The sequence below is a fragment of the Idiotropiscis lumnitzeri genome, chromosome 16 (assembly GCF_059441095.1).
Source record: "Idiotropiscis lumnitzeri isolate Australia: NSW breed Sydney's pygmy pipehorse chromosome 16, RoL_Ilum_1.0, whole genome shotgun sequence".
Lineage (NCBI taxonomy): Eukaryota > Metazoa > Chordata > Actinopteri > Syngnathiformes > Syngnathidae > Idiotropiscis > Idiotropiscis lumnitzeri.
The window spans coordinates 16,595,505-16,617,275 of NC_142406.1; the positions used below are offsets into that span (position 1 = coordinate 16,595,505).

A 21,771-nucleotide genomic window follows, 5' to 3' on the forward strand; every position below is an offset into this window, starting at 1 on the left:
TCTCGTCTCCGGCGGGGCGTTCGGGTGCTCGGGTGGGCGGAGCGGGAGGAGGTGGGGCCAAGGCTCATCCATAAAAGCGTCCGGCGTCCATCGCGTGATTCAAGAGGTTGAAGTTGCGCTCGTGCGGCAGGACAAGCTCCGGTCGGATCGCGTTGGCATCGGCGGCGTCGTCTTTGGCAAAAATGTTCGCACGGTGAGTTGACAAAATTGTGCCGCTGATCATGAATTGAACTTTTTCATTTTTTTTTTTTTTTTTTTGGCGTGTGATCTCGAACGAAGAAAGAAGCGCCTCGAAGCCGGCCACGCGACGCGAGCCGTCATCTTGTCTAGCGCAAAAAGACATTTTCAAGCCGTCGAGATGAATTCACTTTTTCAAAAGGGCAAAAAATTCGCATTTAACACACTTGGACTCAAGAGGACGACTTCTGCCAACAAACACGACGCTGCCTCTGTGTGTGTGCGTGTGTATCACAATGTGGTTCATTGTCTGCGTGCGTGTTATGTCGTTATCTTGTGCACGTGAACGTGCGCATGTGCGAGTACTGTAAACGTGTGTGTGCATTACAAAGATGTTCGGTGTGTGTGTTTGTTGCAGGTGTGTCCCACTGTTAGCGTTGGTCACGCTTGTCGTGCTTAGCGTGGCCGTGCCGCTTCCTGGTAAGTGATGACGTCACGAGTGCTAGACGGCGTATTTAACGTCACATTTGGTACGATTAAAAGCGTGTGCACAAAATAACATTGAAGCAGTTTGTTTGTTTGTTTCGGGTGATTTCGAGCCCATTCCGCTTTTAAAAGCACCATTTTAAAAATGAGTTCATTGCAAAAAAATCCAATTTAAAATTGAACGTGGTCTCTGTTGCAGACAGAAGTAAGGCGCCGCTCAGCGACCTTGACGGTAATTTTCTTTCACACACGTTGACAATAAAACACGAGGGCGGTTATTGTTTTGAATTTCGTTTGTTGTTGTAGGAAAAGCAACATCGCCGCCGGCAACGTCACGAGCAGGTAGGCCATCGTGCGCTCATATTTTTTTTTTTCCTGTGGTGCTTGCGCAGCATTTGGTGGGCAAAGCCTCATCCAAATAAAAACATGCAAATTGAAATCCGATCTCATTAGCATAATGCGGCTTAGCTTGCGTCAGTGGCATTAGCAACGTTAGCAACATTAGCATCTTTGTCATCGTGTTCGCCTTTGTAACGAAACGTTGATCATTCCAAATCAATACGGATCGCGATAGACACGAGATCAATATCGATAGAAAATGATGATTAGAATATTCGACAGAAAAAAAATTCACGAATGCCCGGTCGGCAGGAGGCCCCGAGGACGACCCGGGACACGCAGCCTCCGCGATCCGATTCGATTCTGAACGGACGGACCAGTTTCTCATCAATAATGTTGTCTTTTTCTGTTTCAGCTCCCACCGAGTCACGAGACACCTCAAATTCTCCAGGTGAGCATTGACGTGGCTTTGCGTGTCTTTTGCGGTACTGAAACTGACGTTTGTGTCCACAGATGCCAACGATTCCCAAGAACAAGCGGAAGGTAGTGCGAGCTTGTCATCCGTTTTGTGGTCCTGTTCACGCGATTCATCCGTTATCGTTTTGTCCGTCAGCACAAGCGAACAACGAAGACGTCAACCAAGTGGAGCGCGAAGGTCTGGTTCTTTCAAGTCATCTGTCACGCGCTGCCTTCCTTTGTGCCGCGCGACTTGAGCAAGTGTGGCATTCTTGCCCGCAGGTGCTTCCGACTCTCCGGATTCAGGTAGCGTGTCTCCGTCAGCTCGGCCATGAAGAAAGCCAACATGCGTTCTTGACAAGTAAAACACAAACTGCACAAATGATGTCGGACCTCACAAGTCAGTGTGTGTTGGCGTGAAGACGAGTTGGGCGACTTCTTTGTCAACATTTTCACGCTAACGTGTGGGGAGGACGGATTTTGTAAGCGAGTTGTCAACATGCGGTCTCTCCACAGACGGACTTGCAGAAGGCCCTGACAAGTCTTTTCCAGACAATGAAGGTAAGACGGTCTTCTTTGCCTCGTCAAGTCTTTTAATGACCTTGTAGGCTGTTTTACACCCCAAACACAAAACAACAGTTGGGCAATTGGAAAACACTTTGGACAGTTGCAGCGTCTCAAGAATCCGCAGATTCTATCAAATCAACCAAGTCTGCAGAGTCATCAGAGTCTGCGGCGACGCCAGAGTCCGCAGAGTCTATGGACGCGCCGGAGTCTGCAGAATCATCAGAATATGCGGATACACAAGAGTCGTCAGAATCACCCAAGTCTGCAGAATCAGCAGAGTCCGCGGCATCACTCGAGACTGCCGATTCGCCAGAGGCAGCGGAATCACCGAAGTCTCGAGAGTCTGCTGAGCCTGCAGAGTCTGCGGAATCAGAGTCTGCTGATTCAGCAGCATCCTCAGAATCACGGGAGTCCCCAGAATCGACCGAGTCACGAGAGTCTCCGGAACGGCAGAAATTTCCAGAACTGGCCGAGTCCAAATCAGGTTAGCTCCGTTTTATTATCAACTGATCGAGACTTGCTGTCCGAGTTGAAGATTCTGTTACGCTCTGTCATCAGTGTCAAGTTCAGAGGCGGACAAGGACAGCGAGAAGACAAGTCGCGATTCCGAGTCGGACGTGACCACGGCTGACAGTGACGATGGCGGCGATGGGGCGGAACCGATGGCGGCATTTGACTTAGAGGAGGGAGACGAGGTGGGGCCGGAGGTCTTCGATGACGAGGACATTCGAGGGCGGGAAGGAAGCGAGAAACCCGCAAGCGACTTCTCTGACGAGTCCGATGTGATGGAAGGGGAGGATGAAAAAGCGAAAGACGACAAAGGATCCGATGCAAGTGTCAACACGGACGATCCTGAGCTCGGCATCGACGGCATCAAAGAGGACGCCAACACGGAGGAGCATAAAGTTCAAGAACCTGAAGAAAGCTCCCAAGTCTTTGACTCCACTCAGGGTAAAAACTAAGTTCTTCAACTCAAAGTCATTTTCTGACCTGACTGTTTGCTTTTTTTAATTTTTTATTTTTTTTTATAGCAACTGTTGTTGAGAAATCCGCCGTCACGCCCTCCCACCTCAGAGTAACCCATTACATTTCACATTTTTAACTCAATTACTTTCACTGACTTGGCTGGTAGTGAAATGCGCCAAAAAGCTGATGAGGAAGTCATGTTTTTCTTTCTTCAGGAATGAATTTGACATTGGAGCTCCAACTAAGAGGGTGACGTGACCCCCCATGGCTATCAAGATCTGAATATACTTCAAATAGTGAAGCAAGCAGACGAGTGGGACGGCCTGGAACACATTTGCCGAGACAACTTCCCATTTGGATTGCTTGTGTCTTTGAGTCTTTATCACGTGCTTGTCGCTTTGGCAACTTTGTGCGCTGAATGAACATGTACATACGCGTCTTTTGTGTAGAACTCGTAGCGAACGTCACGCAGCAATATTGGCTGGATGCTAATAAAGTTTCAACAGTCACGCATCGCTGTTTTGTTTTTTTTTCTTCCAAGCTGATTGCAGCCAAAGCGCCAACGTGAGCTCGAGGGGCGGTGGAGATCAAGCCCCGCCCATTTTGAATCTTTCAGGCGAAATGAACAAAACAAACGGAACATGACTAAAATGAGTCTGCAGGAAAAATCACAACTTCAAGTGCTGGCCATCGATTCAAAGCTCCAAAATCGATTTGATCGATACACAAGGGCCCGATTCGATTCCATTTTCGACTCACTTTGATTCAATCAAAGATTTCACGCACTACCAATTTTCCTTTCGTATGGAAGACATTCTCAAACTTCTTGCTCCAAGTCAGTGCTTTAGTCGAAATAAATATTTTGCCTTATTTTATTTTGATTATATTATATATCTATTTATTTTACTTATTTGATGATAATTATATTTTGACTTAAAGTAAACACTAAAAGAATTGACGTCAGAAAAACGAGTCAGACTAGGAAAGTTAACTTTGGGATACTCGTCTGTCTTTCCTTCTCTTTTTCTTGCCATCTTTCTCACTTTGTCATTTCTTCATCCCTCTTTCCTCCCTCCCCCAGAAAACCAGACAAAAGCGACATCAGTTTCCGCAATTGCATATTTGGCGGCGAGTTCAAGTTTCAGAAGTTAATTGCAGGTGTGGAGGCGACTGGGGGGGTAGGGGGGGGTGCGGGGGGTCGGATTACGCGGCGCCGTCTGCGACCGAGTTACTGGCATGGAAGAGCGACTGAGATGAACGAGATGAAGTTTCCCCAAAAGCACGAATGAGGAATCTTGGTGGTCTTCATATGAGTTACACACACACACACACACCTGAAATATGCGTACGCAACTTCCTGCAAAAAGTATGCGACCTATCGAAAAAAAAAATAAATTGGATAGGAAAAAGTGTGTAGGTGTGCAACGCTAAACAGAGCTTGAAGGGTGAGGGGGGAGAAAAAGTGTACGGAAGCTTCAACGCACATTTTGGGGCCAAGGACATTTTGCAACAAACAACATGACGCCTTCATTTTCATGTCATGCGATTGCGTCGACCATATAAGGAAACATTTGCGGTCCACGCGGGTTGCGAGTTTGCAGTTTGATAGGTCCCATTTTTTTCTGAGACTATTTTCGGATTTTTGCGTGTTATTAATTTGAATCTGTTTGCCAAGTGAGATGCATCAGGTTCAAAAAACACTGTGTAATTAATCAAAAAAAGGAAAAAAAATTGATTTTGGAAATCTAAAATCGATACTCAGCCCGACTCATTAGTAATCCTTGACTTTTTTTGTTTTTTACAACTCTATTCAATCATTATCCATCTCGGAGAAAATCTTTTGGAAAGTTCCTTCCAATATATCTTAACGCCAAGTACACTTTTTTAAAATACATAAGAAGTCAAATGATCGCCAAAAAAGCAATAAAAAAAAAAAACAAACGCTCTCATAGTTACACACACACCTTCACGCACAAACGTGCTCGAGTGCGTAGCCCCGCCTCCTGAGTATAAAATGCTCCAGCCGATCTCATGTGCAGACCAACATCATCATGTCGCCTTGGTGAGTAAACTTGAACAGCAGCGACGCTCGCGACTCACGGAAGGCCGCCAGCGCAACTATTCGATAGACGCAAAAAAAAAAGTTACCGGCGTGATCGGAAATAATCGTTTGATATTGATCAGCGGCGGATTGTTACTTCACGTGCGCAACGATTGATTTGTGGTCCTCAGGAACTTGATCTTGACGTCCTTGCTGGTTGTCCTGGTAACAGCAGCGTGGACGGGTCCCGTGGAGGGTAAACCCCCCCAAAAAAGCCCAATTGCTGGCGCTTGCGATGCGGACGTGAGCTGTGTGCTTGTTTTCCAGAGCGGGAGGAGGCGGAGCTGACGGAGGAGGCGGACGGCGACCAGTCTGAGGAGGATGACGGTAGGCCGAGTCGCGCGGCGCTTCTCGGATTTTTTTTTTTTTTTTTTTGACTGAACGGCCTTCAAATCGGCTCCAAGGCGTTTTTCCAGAGCGCCGCCACAATAAATGAAAGCAAACAAATTGATTAGCAAGCGAGTATGAAAAGGGATGAAAAGCGTTTGACGTCGGTGAAGATGAGACGGCGTTCAAAAAAAGAGCACGTGCAAAAGACGAATAAAAGAAAAATGTTGTTTTCCTTTCAGATGACGACGACTCCACAATGAGGGAGGGTGAGCCGGGCCCACCCTTGCAAGCATAACATAAAGTCAATTTAAAGTCACTCGTAAAAGGAAATTCTGCCACATTTTTGGGAAGGAACGAAAAAGATTGGAATGAAAGTGAACCTTTGTCAAGTTTTTTTTTTTTTAATTAAGTGCAGGAAACATGAGCACCACTCACCCACCCTCCACCCTCCTCTCCAGCAGGACCTCCGGGTGCCCACCAGAGCACAGCGGGGGCTTCAGGTAAATTGAACCCCCCCGGCTGGTTTCCTATTCTGAAAAATTTAATCCTGCTTAGCGAGCCGAACGGCATCCGGGGAAACACTTGGCGAATTGTCTTCAGCTAAGCGCACTTTTCAATCATCAAAACAAGTCGCGCAAATCCCCCCAAACTTATTTGGGCCACGAAAACATTTCAGAAGTATCTGCAAGCGAACTCTAAAGCGCACTGAGAGCCGGTTTGATCTGGTTTACCCGACAGGTGTCCGACCCGACGTGTCGTCCCTTCCCGACATCGGCGGTGAGTGAATATTTGGGATAGAAAAAGCGTCGGGAAGTCGCATTTGGGCGGTTGGACGCTGACAGCAACGTGTAACGCGGCAGGTGCCAAGGAGGCCTCGGCAGACGCGGGACAGTCGGATGCCGCCACGGACGTCTCGGCAGGTGCATAAAAATAACGAAGTGACATAAAAAGCTCAGTCCTGACAAAAGACGGACGACCAATTATTCGGAAGGATGAAGAATGTGACAAAAATCAAAGCAAGCTTCAGCCAATTCGACCGTTTGACTGTTTTGTTTTTTTTTTTTTTTTTTGCTTTCCTGACTTCTTCCTTGAGCGTCTCCGTAGATTCCGACGCCACGGACACGCATTCAAACGGTGAATGTCTTTTTAATTCATAAACGACGACGACAAACGATCACATTTCATCCCTAATGAACTTGAGCGTTGTGCTTCAGCCAATGGGGAGAAGCTGCTGCACGGAGTGGGCGGAGACAAGGGAGCAGCAGGTAAGCGCAACGCAAGGGGGGCGGGGCAACATGAAGGTGAGACGTGTGATTTGTGGTCAGGGCCGCTGACGTCATTTGAGGGAGGAGCTTCTGAAATTCACACAGGTGAGTGTTCAGGTGAGGCCGCCGAGATGCTGGAGGCGGAGCCTCACTTGGCAAAGCGATTGACGGCTCTTTGTTGCGGCTGTTTGGAAGGAACCGCGGAGAGCCACTTCCTGCACGGCCTGCTGGGTGAGCAAAACTTTTTCATCTGACGTGAATTCAAATTGTTACGCAATCAACACAAAACGACACCGGGAAGCAAATGACAAAGAAAACGATTCTTCCGTCAATAATCGAATGACCCGAATACCACGCGCGTGTCGTGCTTTTCTTTTGGCTCACGCAGGTGCACCAACTTGGAGCGACTCCGCAGGTCCTCCTTTTGTTCTTCTTTCACAAACTGATCACTCCGAAAAAGAAGGACCGATTTGAGCGCTTTTGATGCAGACGAAGAAAGTTTGATCGAGTCCGATGTCGCCAACCGACCCGAAGGAGACGGCGCCGCTGACCAATCACCTTCAACGCCTGCAACAGACCACGCCCACGAGGACTTGCGTACTCTATGCAAACACTCTGTTTTTCAAATTTCATTTTGAAAGGAGAACAATCATCAAGTGTAAACTTTCCTGTCCTATTTTCCCCTCAGCAGCGCCTTCGTTCTCATCATCGCAACAAGCAGGTAATCAAAATACAAAAATATGAGATTTATGGTTGCACAAAACAGTCCGATGTTAAAACTGCAAATGCTCCAGAACGTCAAAGCCCGCCCACAGTTTGGCTTCGACTCAACAATCTCATTTATTGTCGTTTGCGAGTGGAAGGTGGCGCACAATCGCGCAGGGTGCCGTCTCATTTCTCGTGCGACGCAGCGCAGCAAGCCAACAAAGCAGACCTTCCAACTTGACCGCTTGTATCAATCAGGTTTTTTTTTTTTTCCTTTTCCAGGTGGAGACTGGTCCCAAGCAAACGGTACCAACACTTTTTTTATGCAACCATTGGGTGTAAAGTTGCGCTTGCCAGTGATTGGCCAACGCCGCTTGTGACGTGTTGAACAGGAAACGGCCGACAGACTCAGCTGTTGGACAAAGATGGAGGTCAGCACGTGGCCACGCCCGCAGAACAGCGGCAGGAGCTCCCAGCGACTTTCTTGTCGTTTTTCTTGTGTCCCGCAGTGACGGCTCACTTCGGCGAACCTTCCGCGGACCTTCACGCTCACCAACCCGCGTGGTTGCCCACGAGAACCGAGCAGACTCGGCCGTCCGCGACGGCGCCCCCGCTTCCCCTTTCAACTTTGGCCGAGGACACGACCCATCTGCATCATGTGGACGGCACGGGTGAGCGGCGCCGTCAAACTAAAGCAGCAACACTCGATTACCGCACATCAGTCGGATTTGCAGCCTTTTCTTCTTCGCTGGACTGAAAAATTAGACCTTCTCCTCACAACAATTGATGTGTATGTTTTACTATGTACTTTGCAAAACATTTCAATCCCACTTCCTGCTCGTCACTTCCAGAGCCGCCCGTGCACTTGCCCACCGAGCCAGCAGGGGGCGCTTCGGTAGCAACTGCGCTGTCAGGTACGTGTATGCGCACATGCGAGTGCATGAAAAGTTTGACCCTTTTGATCACTTGTCACGTTTGATGACGCAGGCACACTGGCGTGGCGCACAGATGCAGTGACCATGGCAACAGATTCACGTAAGTACCATGGCAACGATTCATATAGGTCATTGCTGATGCACTGGGTAATGATGTAGTTGTGAGAAAGTGCTGCAAAAAACTGCATGTATATTTCTGTGCGTGGGTGTGTGTGTGTGTGTGTGTATGTGTGTGCGTGTGGCCAAGTCTTTTCAGAGGCAACAGGAACGTTCCTGGACTCCAGTGAGTTTTTAACTTCTCATTTTGGTACCAGTGCCTGTTAAACTTTGATTTTTAGGTACTGTGTTGGGACAGAAGTGGCTGACCAAAAAGTCTACTAGAAATCCCTCCGAAGAGATTGTGTGAATTTAAGAAATTGTTTCAGTAGGGCCGCATGATTATGGAAAGAAAAGTACTCGGTACACGCAAAATTGTATCGCGCTCCTTCGGTGGCCTGCACGCCTGCTGATGATCTCACGCTTCATAATATATTTTTGTTAGATATTTAGTTAGATATTTCTTTGCCTCGATTTTGTCACCCCTGGTTGCTGTGTTTGTATGTTGAGTTACTAAATAATAATAATGATAAAAAGATAAAGTACCTTTGCAGCTACTCTTGCGAAGATCATCCTGTCCGGCGAAGACATCACGTCAATGTTCCGTCACTTTGGCAATCCGACTGTGGTGAAGAGTTGGAGGGAAAACATGGAAATGTTTTATTAAGAAATATTTCATACTATGAACATATTTGACATTCATACAATCTTGTTGCAAATTCGGCAGGAGAAAGGTAAATATTCCACTGCTGTTGTTTCACAAGAAGGGCAGCGGCGGCTTCTTTTATTTAATGACTCCGAATATGCAAATAAAACAGCAATGGGGGAAAAAAGCACAGCGGCAAAGAAATATAAGAAATAAGTTGATTACATCGTGACGTCATCGGCAGGCGCGCAGGCCACTCAAGGACCCCGCTACGATCTAGCGGGGCGATGACGCATGCGCAGAAGGTAGAGTAGTTGGCCTCTTCGTCCTTTAGTCATTTGTTAATATTTCGAAAGTCGTGGAATTCACTCAGTCACAATAGAGGGCTCAAAACATTACACTTGCCAGTCAAACGTTTTTTAATGCTCTTACCTTTTTCGAAGTGAGTACAGTTGAAGGTGGTTCTTTCACTTTTCGTCGCTCCGTTGACTCCTCGCAAAAATAAATGAAGAGGCGTCGTGACGAGTCTCAAACGAGGGGATTTTTCCGCAAAAGAGTTCTTTCGGAATTATTTGCCAAACGCGTTCCAGCCCTTCGCTCACCTGTTGCTCGTTGGTTCCGGTGTGTCGGTGGCCTCCGCGCCTACTGATGACGTCACGCTTTAATATTACTAAATATTTCTTTGTCTCCACTGTCTGTTTTATTTTCATATTCTTATTTATTGAATGAAAACTAAAATAAAAAGTGCATTGCTGCCACATGAGGTGAGGCAGTCCGATTATATCTAGTGATTTGGAACAAACAATTGGAATGCTCTCCAGTGACGTCACATGGTGGCATCATGTGATTTTGGGTTTCTTTTCCAGCAGGTGGCGGGCGGGCATCTGAAGACCCCCACAAGGCTGGTGAGTCTCGGCATGTCACGTCATCACAATCATCGCCATCGTGACGTCACGACGACGATGGTAACTGTGCTTTGCGCGCTGCCGGCATGACTTGTTCTCCGCAGGTTCCGTCACTGAACAATACAACACTTGGGGTCCGGGTACTGAAGGTACGGCCATGTTTGCGCTCACGAGTGTTTCGCACCGCACTCCGTTAAGTCTCACAAGGTTTGTGCCGACAGCTGCAGACAACATGGAACTCGAAGAAACGTGCTGAGTCGCACCGGAGGCCTAAAGTTTGCTTTTCCCGCCGCCGCTTCCAGTGTGCAGACCAATTGGAACACTCCTTCAGTCGCCTTTAGGCCCCGCCCACCTACAGGCCTGCGGGAGAGCGTGGGGGCTTTGTTGGGAAATATTTAAGATGTGTATAATCAATTTTAGAAGCAGGTGAACTAGACATTAAAATGTCTTTTCATGACTTTTGCAAGAAATGCTTTTTGTGTCTGACATCTCATTCTGACATCACCAACGTCCTTTTACGTACGTCAAAATATTAGAAACAGTTCTCAAGCTGAGTCAGTTCAGTTGTACAAGCACAAAAATAAAAATATGATGAAATGAAAATGCAGCTGCAGTGTCAAGCAAAATTATTATTTTTACATGTGAAAAAGGCAAAGTGAGAAATGTTACAAAAACTCAATTCTGTGTGTGTATGGGTTGAGCAGGTCAAGCTACATGACTCAAGGAATATGCACAAACATGTTTAATGCGGCTTTCCAGCGTAACGGAATAAATATATGATCAAGGTTTCCAAAAATATTCTATTCCTTCGGATGTAATAAAAGCAAAGAAAAGATGGCTGGCGACTTGTCTGCATAGTATAATTGTGACCTTATTGTCGTCACGCTATTGGAGGAAGCCCCCCCTCATCATGTCAGAGGTCAGAGTTCAAGCTGGCACCCAGGTCAGGACTGAGGAAACGCTCCGCCTCCAACTCCAGGAGCCACGGCAGGTCAGCCCCGCCCTGGCCCGCTCCGACTGGCTCCAAAATCTGCATGGGCGTGTACTGCACCAGCTGCTTTCCTGAACCAATCACAGAGCACCGCCACACACGCTCAGCATCACCTTGACTTTTGAGTTTCATTTTGTTACAATTTTGCCCCTTAAAAGGACAACTAAAGACCATATTTGTTTGGACAAGAATATGATGTGTGTGTGTGTTTTTACCAGCGTCCTCACTTTCCTCTTTGGGGAAGTTGTCGCCCAGAAGCTAGCAAAGAAAACACATCTTTCTTACAAAGAGCAAAATGTGACGTCGGCTGTATGAACTGATAAGTTGCTCGCACTCACAGAGTCCAAAGTGCTGATGTCAAAGTCTCCCGGTGGACATGAAGGGTTGAAGAACTGAACGCACAAAAAACAAAAAAAAAAGGTTCAGCACATTCAAGAAATGTTTGTGCTCCTCACACACTCCAATGCGCACGCGCACGCACCTCCATGAGCGGTGACGTGTCAAAGGTGAAGGTTTGGCTGTTGAGAACATTCTGCAGGTTTTCCAAACTGTTGTCGATCGTCTCGATGTGATCCGACAATTCAGATCTGGAAAAAAAATGACACCGTAAGTGAGCCGTGTTCCGTACCGTCTGACGGGAAAACGTCAGGCGGACATACTTGTCAATACACACGACCGTTTGGCATGTCTGAGCCGGGTCCGAGTTGGCGGCGGACGAGCGAGGCCTGGAAGCTGAAGATTTGAGACGTTTGACACTTTTAGAAAATCCACAAAACAACAAGACGACGTGAGCCGCGAGCCGATCTCAACTTGCCCGTTAGCGCGCCGGCGTCCGGGGCGCCGCTGTCCGGGGCGCCGCTGTCCTGCAGGATGGAGTTGATGATGGTGGTGGGGGAAAGGGGCGTGTCTACAGACGGAACAGCACTCGCCAAGTCGGAAGCGGCAGGCTCCACCTCCTCCCCTGCGTTGGTCCTCTCTCTGCGGACCGCAGAAAAAAATTGGCAAAATCTTCCCGTCAGATTTTTCCTTCCAATACGCAAAATAACGCCAGCTTACGCATTATCGAATTTCTTCATTTTTTTGTGCATTTATGACGATAAATTGACTTGCGAGATCGGAAGTCATATCAACGGAAAAAATGGAGCTGCTCAACGGCGTTTTGACTGCTTTTGGCCTCACCCCTCTTCCAGCCACTCGCGGGCCACTTCTTCTGGAGGGGGCGTGGCCAGCTCCGTGACGTCAGAAATGATCGGCCCGGAGCTGACAGACGATTCCGCGAAGATGGATGGCGTGGGCTGCACGGGCTCCAAGGAAAACGAGCGAGTGTATTTGGGTCCGGAGTGGGCGGAGCTAGAGTCGTTGAGCATCAGCGGGCTGCGGAGGCAACAGCACAAAAAAAAAAAAAAAAAAAAACGTTAAGACACCGACAACAACAAGGACTAAAATAAATAAGACACGCTGGAGGTGGACTTGCAGTTTCCTCTTGACTCCCATGATCCTGTTGGATTGGACCAGTGACACCAGGAAGTGGATCAACTGCAGACAAACGGACAAAGGCGCAAATGACGACATTTTCAGAGTATAACGAGACGACGGCGGCGGCGTTAACCTTGTTGACCATTTTCTGCTGTTGAGCGTGCTTCTGTCGCAGACACACAACCTCCCTCCACAAAGCCTCGTTCTCGCTGAAACACAAAGAAAGGTTTGATTGGGTTCGGCCGGCTCGACGTGTGTCCTGCAACGAGACGTAGGACCCGGAGAACCCAAAACGTGGGCGTCGGGAGTTCTTACTGTTTCATGGCGATGATTTTGGAGTCGATGGTCTCCTGCTTCCCCTTCATGGCCTGCACGTCGTTCAGGAGTTTGCTGACCTCGTGAGATGAGATCTTGCCCTCCTCCTGACGCACCGAAGACACCTGCAGCGAAAACAGAATGCCTCGTTGTCACGGAAACGGCTTTTACGGCAGCGTCTTACGTCCTTACGAGCGGCAGTTCATACGTTGGTGACTTTGCGTTTGATGTTCTCCAGCAAATGCTCTTGACCTCTGATGAAGAACGGGTGTTGGAACTCCGTGTCGTCTTTCTCCGGCTTCAGCAGGCCGCCCTGCTCCATGTGGACCACCTTGCGGAAGCCGTCTGGGGGGAAAAAAACAATACAAAAATAAATAGCGCACATTAGCAGGAAAGCGTGGCGTGCAAAGGCGTGTGACGGATTTCTTTGTACTCACACATGTTGAGCTGTCGAATGAAGCTGGCCATGTTGTTGTGTTTGAAGAATTTGGGGAGAACCTCTTTGGAGAAGTGAGCCTGATCGTACACATGGAAACTGGTTCCGCTCTGGCACGGGACAAACAAATAAAAGCTTGTTGAGAAAGTTGCGATGGTGCAACAAGCTTGTCGGCTCACAAATCATGGATGAGGTACCCTTGAGCAAGGCAAGAAAACGCTCGGATTTCAAACTCGCATGTCAAACTCGGGTGCAAATTTGACCTGGCAACAAAGATGAGGAAGCCCTGAGCTTTTCTTGAGAAAACAGCCTCGTTTGCACATGCAACTCAAATTCAAACATGTATTTTGTTTCCAAAATAAAAACGACGTTTTTCTTGGCTGGCTATACTTTTGCACTCCTCGTTTGTTGAAGTGCCTCATGTCGTCTGAATGCACTCACCTCGCAAGACTTTCGTATTTGCCTCTAGCAGGGAACCGTTAGCCTCCATTCTCGCAAGCTAAGCTAACATAGCACAACATTGCACCGCACACGACAGACTGCCTCGAGCTAAGCTCCCGTGATTGGGGCGAAAAGTCGTACCGGGCTCCAGCAGATGAGCGGGTCCGTGTCAGGGTCTTCCAACAAAGTCCACAGTTTGCTGAGGAAGGCCGGGACGTTGCTGGCTGCTAGCAGCGAGCCTTCCACTGAAGCTTTGGCGAAATCCATCGACAGGAGCGAGCAAAGGTGCTCTGCAACTCAGATGCGATCGGTTGTCGTCTCGTTGTTCGCCGATAGTTTCAACCCAAAGCCACAAAGGCGACTTCTACGACTCTGTCGAGGAATCTGGTGGAAAATTCCTAAACGAGCAACTGCGCAGCAACACCATCGTCGCGTGGTGATGACGTCTCAACCAAAGGCCCCACGCGATGTGCCCCGCCCCCCCAAAAAGAGCTCAAAATACAACTTGTGATTTGCGGAACGTTTGTGTGGCTCCCATCACACGCACGAGACGGCAGACAAGAATGCGAAAGATGTTTTGTTGGCGATGAGCCAAAATGAATTTATGAGATCACACCAAGGACTCTTTTCTCGTGCAGGCGCGACTCTCACTCCCCAACTAACGCTGACAATGTCCGCAAAAAGTTTTAAGTCACAATAAGTTGAAGAAAGCAATGACGTCACGCACATTCCGGTCGGCCGTGTCACTGGTCACGTGATTTTCTTGCATCGGGGCTTCATTTGGCAGAGCTCGAGACGAGCTCCAAAGGAAGCCTCAGCTCATCAAAAGTGCCGCTCATTGCAATTGGTTAGTCACAGAGCAGAAAGTGGAGAGAATCATGTTTGCTTCTAACAGTGAATGAACTTTATTTAACACAGTGATAGGAAGACAAATGATGTGACTATTTTAGTAAGAATAGTTCATTTGCATCACTGCATATCGAGAAATGCAATAGAGCAAAGCAATTGTCAGACTCGTTGTGGCAGTTCCCATAAATCACATCCTCCCCATTGCAGGTCAGCATGTCTTTTAAAGTTTGAATTGCAAGGCGGCGCCACTAGATGGACTCGATCTGTCGGCGGACTTTCTCGGAGGCGAGACGGTCAAGCCGGCGCTGACGCAGGACCACCAAGATGGCCGACAACGCCGTCACAGACAACATGGCCGCCTCGAACTTCCAAAAGAGACGTTCCTCCATGACGGCCGAGCGGCAGCTGAGACGACAAAAGAGAAGAGGGGGTGAGAAAATCTCTTGGTGCGTGTGAAACTTACGCCACACGGGCAGCAGGATCAGACCTTTTGTAGTCATCCCGGTTGGATTTGGTGCAGTTGACCTTCTCCACGTAACCCGTCTGGCTGCACGCCGGCCTCGTCTTCTGAAAACAAAGGCAAATGTTTGTCAGTGCGCCCACCACGTTCGTTGTCTAGCTGCTATCGTGGCAAGAGCGAATCCACGGACCGTTTGGAAGGCGTCGCACTGCGTGCACTCAACCGTCACCACAAATTCCTCTAGGAGCCAGCAGGGGGCAACAGAGACCTTGACGGCTGCGGATATGAGACAACAAACGTGGGCTCGGGGGAACAGCAATCTCCGACAATCTTCGACAATCATCATTTGTAATAAACAACGCAAAATAAATTGGGATTCGATTATTTAATAAATTAATGGAATAACGGATTTAGAATCGATTGGATAGCTGCAGGCTGAGCTTTCGCAAGCGCGCTCATTTGGAGACGTGCGTGAGCCAGACAGTGACAAGTAGTGCTGTGAGACAGCAAACGTGTCTTTGAAGAACCTGAAATGAGTTTCAAGCAAGTGGGAGGGCTAAAGTTGGAAAAAAAATTGCCATTGCCCAAGTGGGCTGCGTGTACCTGCAACTTTGTCGTCAGCCAGCAGGGCAGCTCCAAACACCCTGAAAGGCAAGCGTCACAGTCAGGGAACAAGTGAACGTAGGGGCGGCTGGGCCGCGGCGGGGCACCCACCTGAAGGCCACGAGGCCCCAAAAGAGTGCGTGCAGGGCCAGCACACGAGGACGGCAGCACGCCAGCGGGACGCGCCAGCACCCACTCTCCATCATGCGCACCGCACTCGCGCTGATGCTGAAAGCAGGTCAAAGGGTGTCAAGCCACCTCAGTCTTTACCACGTAGACACACATTCGTGCATTTAGCACGGAATCTGAAGCCCCCATTGGATATGGCTCGAGTGATCCAACTGAACCTGCATGACCACAAAGTCACAAAACATTTTCTCAAGTTGTTCGGCAAAAGCTTCACTCATTTTACAACTCACAAAATAATTCTCTCCCACCTCTTGGCAGTTTTTTTTTTTTTTACTTTTCCCGTGTCACAATTTTGGGACGCTAGGTCCTTTGACAGTTGCCACATCCAATATGGCGGACTGATTTCAACAACGTTTATAAACATTGAAACTCTATTTTATCTGAGCTATCTACTTTTTGAATTATGTTCATTGAATTTGATCAAGAAAGGGCAAATATTTGAAATGCTACTGCTAGCAATTTGCCTGCTAACAAATGCTAGCGTTAGCTTGTTTACGTCACTCACCGTCATCGGCGGGCCCGCATTTAGCAGCCGATAAAAAGTAGGCTTTTTCAAACGTTAACTCGAGCGAACGCGCAAAAGTGACGACGTCGACCGAAGATCCGTCAGGCTGATTCACGACCACGACGACAACAACAACACGAAAATGAATAATTCTCTGCAATGGCCGCGGCAGGATATCCGCCACAAACCCTTTCAAAAAAAGACTAGCAGCATCGTAGGGCTCCGTGCACGGCGCGTCATGGTTGACGTCACTATCGGGGCAGCCACCATTTAGGAGGTGGTGGGCTATTAATATAATGTGGCATACATTCATATTCAATATTATTGTGTTTGGAATTGTATTGTTTTCACAGATATTTTGTTTTGATAACTAGCGCAAGCCATGTTAAGAAGGTAATAGTTTCATGTTATTGCTCATTTATACATGAGTTGCAATGGCTACCTCTGACCACTAGAGGACAGCGTTCGCTGCTTGCGTGTGTGGCAAAAGGAGACCAGCGCATTCTAGAGCGAAGAAGAGCTACACGTAATCTGGAAACAGCTGTACAGAGCGAACGTTGTTAATATTTTGTGTTTCAGGTAAGACAATCGAGATCAAATACCATATATTTATGTGTGAATGTGTTTATTGATAGTAAGTGTGATAGATTGAAATTAAGTGTTTACTGACGTTTTTCGTTCGAGATGTAACTTTGTAATTGAAGTAGACGAACAGGTTGCCGTTGAAATAGCGAGAGAGCGTCGTGTACAATGCTGTGAAGTATGTTTGTATTGAGTACACGTGTAAGTTTGAGGCATTGTGTATATGATACAGATGTGAAGTATTTTTGCATTGTGTGCATGTGTAAGTTTTTTGAGGTTTATTGATTGAAATATTGGTTAAATAATTTCTATTAGTCGCGCATTCTAGAGCGAAGAAGAGCTACACGTAAGCTGGAAACAGCAGTACAGAGCGAACGTTGTTAATAAATGTTAATATTTTGTGTTTCAGCAACCCAAAATAAAACCCTTCAAAAATTGAATGTGTAGCGACAGATTGACAAGGACAAGTCATTCTAGTAGCCTCCTGGTGGAACTGCAGCACCTCCGTAAGGTGCAGATCCATATGGAGCACCGGCTCCGCTGCGAGAGGCATTTGGTGCTGGGTTTCCTGGCCCTGGATAGCCCTACAAGAGAATGCATGACATCATTCAGGGGACAAGTAGATCCCCCATCCGAACAAAAAAATAGGTGGATGAATGGAATTTATCTATTACCAATCTGATGCAGGAATTAATGTCATTCTGTGCCGAACATATTGTGCATACTTTATATCTGCTATAACATTATATATGACAATCTCAGTATCTTTTGCATGTCCACTAATTCTATTTTACAGGAGCCAACCCGTGTCTTGAGAGCGCAAGTCTTCCGTCGCAGTTTGTCTGACGTGTGGTGACTCTCAATGCAGGTTACTTACGTTGCCGCAACATGCTAACAAGTACATTTAACATTTTAGTCAACTGAATTAAAGATAAAGATATGGATCACACAGAGTCGGCGGCGTAATGTATAACATTAGCAGCAGACATTCATAAAAAGCATGCAAATATACACAGTATAAACGTATCTAAGTGTAAGGAAACACTCCTAATGCCTGTCCATACAGAGGGGGAAACGCTGTATTGATAAAAACTACTGAATGATTGAAAATACTGCAATGATAAAAATATTGCAATGATAAAAGTACTGTAATGGTAAAAAGTACCGCAATGATAAAATATACTGCAATGGTAAAAGTACTGTAATAGTGAACGTCCTGCAATGGTAGAAATACTGCAGTGATGGAAGTACTGTTATAAGAATACTGTAATGGTAAACAAAATACATCATTGTTCAATATTTAAGTACACCCTTGGCTGAAAGTACAGTAGTACTGCCAGTATGGCTGCCAGGATGGCCGAGTGGTCTAAGGCGCCGCGTTCAGGACCCAGTCTCCCCAGGAGGCCTGGGTTCGAATCTCGAATTTCCCCATTGTGGGACTAATAAAGGGAATTATTACTGGCTGCCAGGATTGCCGAGTGGTCTAAGGCGCCGCGTTCAGGACCCAGTCTCCCCAGGAGGCCTGGGTTCGAATCTCGAATTTTTGGCTGCCAGGAATGCCGAGTGGTCTAAGGCGCCGCGTTCAGGACCCAGTCTCCCCAGGAGGCCTGGGTTCGAATCTCGAATTTTTGGCTGCCAGGATGGCCGAGTGGTCTAAGGCGCCGTGTTCAGGACCCAGTCTTCCCAGGAGGCCTGGGTTCGAATCTCGAATTTCCCCATTGTGGGACTAATAAAGGGAATTATTATTGGCTGCCAGGATTGCCGAGTGGTCTAAGGCGCCGCGTTCAGCACCCAGTCTCCCCAGGAGGCCTGGGTTCGAATCTCAAATTTCCCCATTGTGGGACTAATAAAGGCAATATTATTATTATTAGTAGTGTATATTGCATCCTAGGACTGCACAATTGCACTAATGCCCTCCCGTTTGTAGGCCTGACCCAATGTTCTTGTTAAAAAGTCTGACAGCAGTCGGCAGGAAGGAGCGGCGAAATCTCTCTTTGGTACAGCGAGGGTGTAACAGTCTATCACTGAAGGAGCTGTGGAGTGTTCTCAGAATGTCATTGAGTGGGTGGGCTGGGTTGTCCAGCATTGATGACAGTTTTGCCGTCATCCTCCTGCCCCCCACTGAGTCCACAGAGTCCAGGGAGCAGCCCAGGACAGAGCTGGCCCTCCTCACTAGTTTGTCCAGTCTCTTTTTGTCCCGGTCCGAGATGCCTCCTGCCCAGGAGACCACTCCATAGAAGATGAATTCACATGTTAAATGTAAAAACGTGCTAGGTGAAGCAACTTTTATTTCACACACGACATAATTAATAAAAATAGTTAATACCTTTCCGTAGTGGTAACTCATCTTTTTTTTTTATTTCCTTTTGCAAAGAGGTGGGTCCAGCTCGCTCGAGAGCTGCCGATTGGTTCATTTTATAAAATGCCTCTATCGTCCGCAAATTTGATTGGGCAATCAAACCGCACCCATTCTTCTCAATTCTGATTGGATAATCAAAGCGGCAGCGTGATGACAACTTTTGTTGTTGTTTTTTTTGCAGTAACTGCACTTCCTAAAACACGTCCCTTTCTTTACACGTTCTTTAAAATTTTTCAAGCAATACAATACTATGTTTCTGTTTTAATAGTACAGAAAAATGCGTTTCGTTGTTTTCCGGGTAGTGCCTCGAATGACTCATTTCCCTCGTGACGCACACGCCAAAACCCCGTCACCAATTCAACTTTGTCCCCCCCCCAGATTTTGTGGTTTCCCCGGGCAACCAGTGGCTGTTGGACAACTCCAAGCACCCGTGAAGCAACGGCGAGACGAATGTGCAGGAACAAGCACATCTACGTGCAGATCTCCGACACCCTGGCCAGTCGGGGCTACCAGCGCACACCGGAGCTGTGCCAGACCCGAATCAAAAGGCTCAAATACAGCTTCCGGCAGTTCCTCGACGGCAGGAGGTTAGCGTTGGGCGTGCACGTGCGCTACTTGGTCCACTCTGATCGCGTTTCGTGTTTGCAGCGGAGACAAGCGGGAGTGCAAATATTTCGACCAGCTGCTCAAGTTATTTGGCGACAAATACCTCGTGTCCGAGCCACAGCCCGACAATGCGGCTGATGTCATAGGTGAGTTATTTTGGAGACAGTCAGAGGAGTTGATAATTGATTGTTAGTTATTTTATTATGTATTTCTACTTTTTTTTTTTTTTTTTTTTTATAAAAAATGGTAACATTTCTTATCATGACAAAAAAGACAAGCTTTGGATGCGTTCTCTGACGTTTTTCTTCCCCCCCCCAAACAAACGTCCACAATCGTTTTTCTACTTGGCGACACTTCACTTGTCCAATCGATTAACTTCCTACTTCATTTTCTACACTTGTGGATACAATTTCAAGTGCTAAAGATTGAGATACATTCTCCTTTCTTAATCGTGTCAGAATTCTTAAGCAGAATTCTATTTGTTTAAAACATTGCTGATCAATTAAAACATGACATTGATTCAAAGTTTACAAGCTAATTTATTTGATTTTTTTCCCCACTGTTGCTGTGTATTTCCTTTCGTATGCGTGTGATCATTTTTTATCATTGTTGAAAAACTTGTCTTATTCGGGATATATTGCTGTGATTTGTCATGTTGGAATTTCGCACTTTGTACAGCGGGATAATTATAAATAAAGCATCATATTGGGAAACGGACCTTGTCTCGCTACATCTCAAACACGAAGGAAGTGGAAGGACGCCGTCTTGTGGCGAATCGGGGTAACTCCAACTACGGTACCTGCGGCCCAAACTGTTTTCGTCAGTCTAGTTGGAACAGTTCATTGTAGAATGTAAAAAATAAGAGTCTTTGGAGAGCTGTCTTCAATACATTGTGACGGGGCTTTTTTAAACTTTTTTTTAATCACATGGGTTGGCAATGTGAGTAAACTCCGAGTCAGAAAGACTTTGTTGGTGGTGGTTTGACGCGGAGGGTCGTAAACAACTTCATGGTTATTGGTATGTGTAGGAGATGACGAACACGACCAAACATTTCGTCATCGGAAATAAAATTTTCAGTCTCATAAACACGGATTGCATTGGAATTTCGCTCTCGTGTCGAATTGAAGTAACTTCAACCAAGGTAACTACGGGACAAACTGTTTATTTTCGTTAAGTTGTAATAGTTTGTTCTATGATGTAAAAAAAATTAAAGTCTTTCTAGCAACTTTTGGTTTTAGCTATGTGCAGGAGGAGGTGATAAACACGACTAATGATTTCGTCATTGGGAAAAAAACCTTTTTTCATTACGTCTCAAAAACAAATTGCATTGGAATTAGAATTAGAATTAGAATTAGAAATCCCTTTATTGTCATTGTACTCAAGTGTGCAACGAGATTAGAGAGCTCCCCTCTCCAGTGCAATACAACAATAATACAGACAAATATATAAATTCTGCGCTCTCGTGGCAAACAAGTAACTACAACTAAGGTAACTCCGTCCCAAACTGTTTATATTAGTTAGTTGCAACAGTTTGTTTTAGGTGTAAAAAAAGCCAGTTTTGGTTTTTGGTATGTGCCGGAGGAGGTGATAAACAAGACCAAAGATTTCGTCATTGGAAAAAAAACTTGACTTATAACGTCTGAAACGCCGATTGCATTGGAATTTTGCCCTCTCGTGGCAAATTTAAGTAACTACAATTCCGGTAACTACGGGCCAAACAGTTTCTTTTCGTTAAGTTGTAACAGTTCGTTGTGCGATGTAAAATAATAATAATAATAGTCTTTAGAGCAACGTTTGGTTTTAGCTGTGTGCAGGAGGAGTTGATAAACACGACCAAAGATTTCGTCATTAAAAAAAAAAACTTGACTCTTAAGGTCTCAAACACGGATTGCATTGGAATATCGCCATCTCGTGGATAATTGAAGTAACTACAAATATGGTAACTCCGGGCCAAACTGTGTCTTTTCGTTAAATTGTAACAATTC

General features: G+C 46.6%; 4 protein-coding genes and 2 long non-coding RNA genes across 14 annotated transcripts; 4 read left to right on the forward strand and 2 right to left on the reverse strand.

Annotated features, from left to right (window-relative positions):
* The first annotated feature begins 75 nt into the window (after positions 1-75).
* LOC148321862 (uncharacterized) lies at positions 76-3,455 on the forward strand. The gene is made up of 13 exons (XM_088318310.1): positions 76-193; positions 596-657; positions 863-895; positions 970-1,005; positions 1,418-1,453; positions 1,516-1,545; positions 1,616-1,657; positions 1,741-1,764; positions 1,881-1,962; positions 2,067-2,509; positions 2,584-2,976; positions 3,057-3,100; positions 3,207-3,455. Exons 1-13 carry the CDS (start codon positions 183-185, stop codon positions 3,210-3,212), a joined length of 1,242 nt encoding a protein of 413 aa, XP_088174436.1. The 5' UTR covers positions 76-182; the 3' UTR covers positions 3,213-3,455.
* A 1,587-nt stretch (positions 3,456-5,042) lies between these two features.
* Positions 5,043-10,581, forward strand: LOC148321863 (uncharacterized). Of its 6 annotated transcripts, none has more exons than XM_088318883.1 (23): positions 5,043-5,053; positions 5,224-5,288; positions 5,360-5,419; positions 5,662-5,688; positions 5,881-5,922; positions 6,161-6,199; positions 6,283-6,342; positions 6,527-6,556; positions 6,637-6,687; positions 6,748-6,792; positions 6,883-6,918; positions 7,076-7,102; positions 7,177-7,284; positions 7,376-7,408; positions 7,675-7,698; positions 7,785-7,823; positions 7,902-8,063; positions 8,244-8,306; positions 8,380-8,427; positions 8,575-8,610; positions 9,936-9,974; positions 10,079-10,123; positions 10,196-10,581. In XM_088318883.1, the coding sequence occupies exons 1-23, from the start codon at positions 5,043-5,045 to the stop codon at positions 10,228-10,230; spliced, it is 1,125 nt and encodes a 374-aa protein (XP_088175009.1). In that variant the 3' UTR covers positions 10,231-10,581. The 6 variants fall into 6 exon arrangements, with proteins under 6 accessions (XP_088175009.1, XP_088175013.1, XP_088175012.1 ...); XM_088318887.1 differs by having other exon boundaries at positions 9,939-9,974; XM_088318886.1 differs by having other exon boundaries at positions 7,379-7,408.
* Positions 10,582-10,701: 120 nt separating this feature from the next.
* On the reverse strand, positions 10,702-14,105 carry hsf1 (heat shock transcription factor 1). Its single transcript, XM_088318881.1, has 13 exons — positions 13,775-14,105; positions 13,194-13,302; positions 12,965-13,101; positions 12,757-12,881; positions 12,575-12,650; positions 12,440-12,501; positions 12,145-12,339; positions 11,780-11,943; positions 11,625-11,697; positions 11,447-11,552; positions 11,304-11,357; positions 11,181-11,223; positions 10,702-11,036 (listed from the first exon to the last, which is right to left on the reverse strand). Exons 1-13 carry the CDS (start codon positions 13,898-13,900, stop codon positions 10,888-10,890), a joined length of 1,419 nt encoding a protein of 472 aa, XP_088175007.1. The 5' UTR covers positions 13,901-14,105; the 3' UTR covers positions 10,702-10,887.
* Positions 14,106-14,514: 409 nt separating this feature from the next.
* On the reverse strand, positions 14,515-16,452 carry jtb (jumping translocation breakpoint). Of its 3 annotated transcripts, none has more exons than XM_088318440.1 (6): positions 16,240-16,452; positions 15,657-15,773; positions 15,546-15,586; positions 15,133-15,218; positions 14,970-15,049; positions 14,515-14,887 (listed from the first exon to the last, which is right to left on the reverse strand). In XM_088318440.1, the coding sequence occupies exons 2-6, from the start codon at positions 15,749-15,751 to the stop codon at positions 14,731-14,733; spliced, it is 459 nt and encodes a 152-aa protein (XP_088174566.1). In that variant the 5' UTR covers positions 15,752-15,773; positions 16,240-16,452; the 3' UTR covers positions 14,515-14,730. The 3 variants fall into 3 exon arrangements, with proteins under 3 accessions (XP_088174566.1, XP_088174567.1, XP_088174565.1); XM_088318441.1 differs by having other exon boundaries at positions 14,970-15,046; positions 15,657-15,892; positions 16,240-16,444; XM_088318439.1 differs by having other exon boundaries at positions 15,657-15,892; positions 16,240-16,442.
* Positions 16,453-16,754: 302 nt separating this feature from the next.
* Positions 16,755-19,638, forward strand: LOC148321866 (uncharacterized). Of its 2 annotated transcripts, XR_015846970.1 has the most exons (4): positions 16,755-16,818; positions 17,231-17,469; positions 17,618-17,689; positions 19,559-19,638. It is a non-coding gene; the product is annotated as an uncharacterized LOC148321866 (long non-coding RNA). The 2 variants fall into 2 exon arrangements; XR_015846969.1 differs by having other exon boundaries at positions 17,231-17,689.
* Positions 19,633-20,503, forward strand: LOC148321867 (uncharacterized). The gene is made up of 2 exons (XR_015846971.1): positions 19,633-19,767; positions 19,829-20,503. It is a non-coding gene; the product is annotated as an uncharacterized LOC148321867 (long non-coding RNA).
* The last annotated feature ends 1,268 nt before the right edge of the window (positions 20,504-21,771 follow it).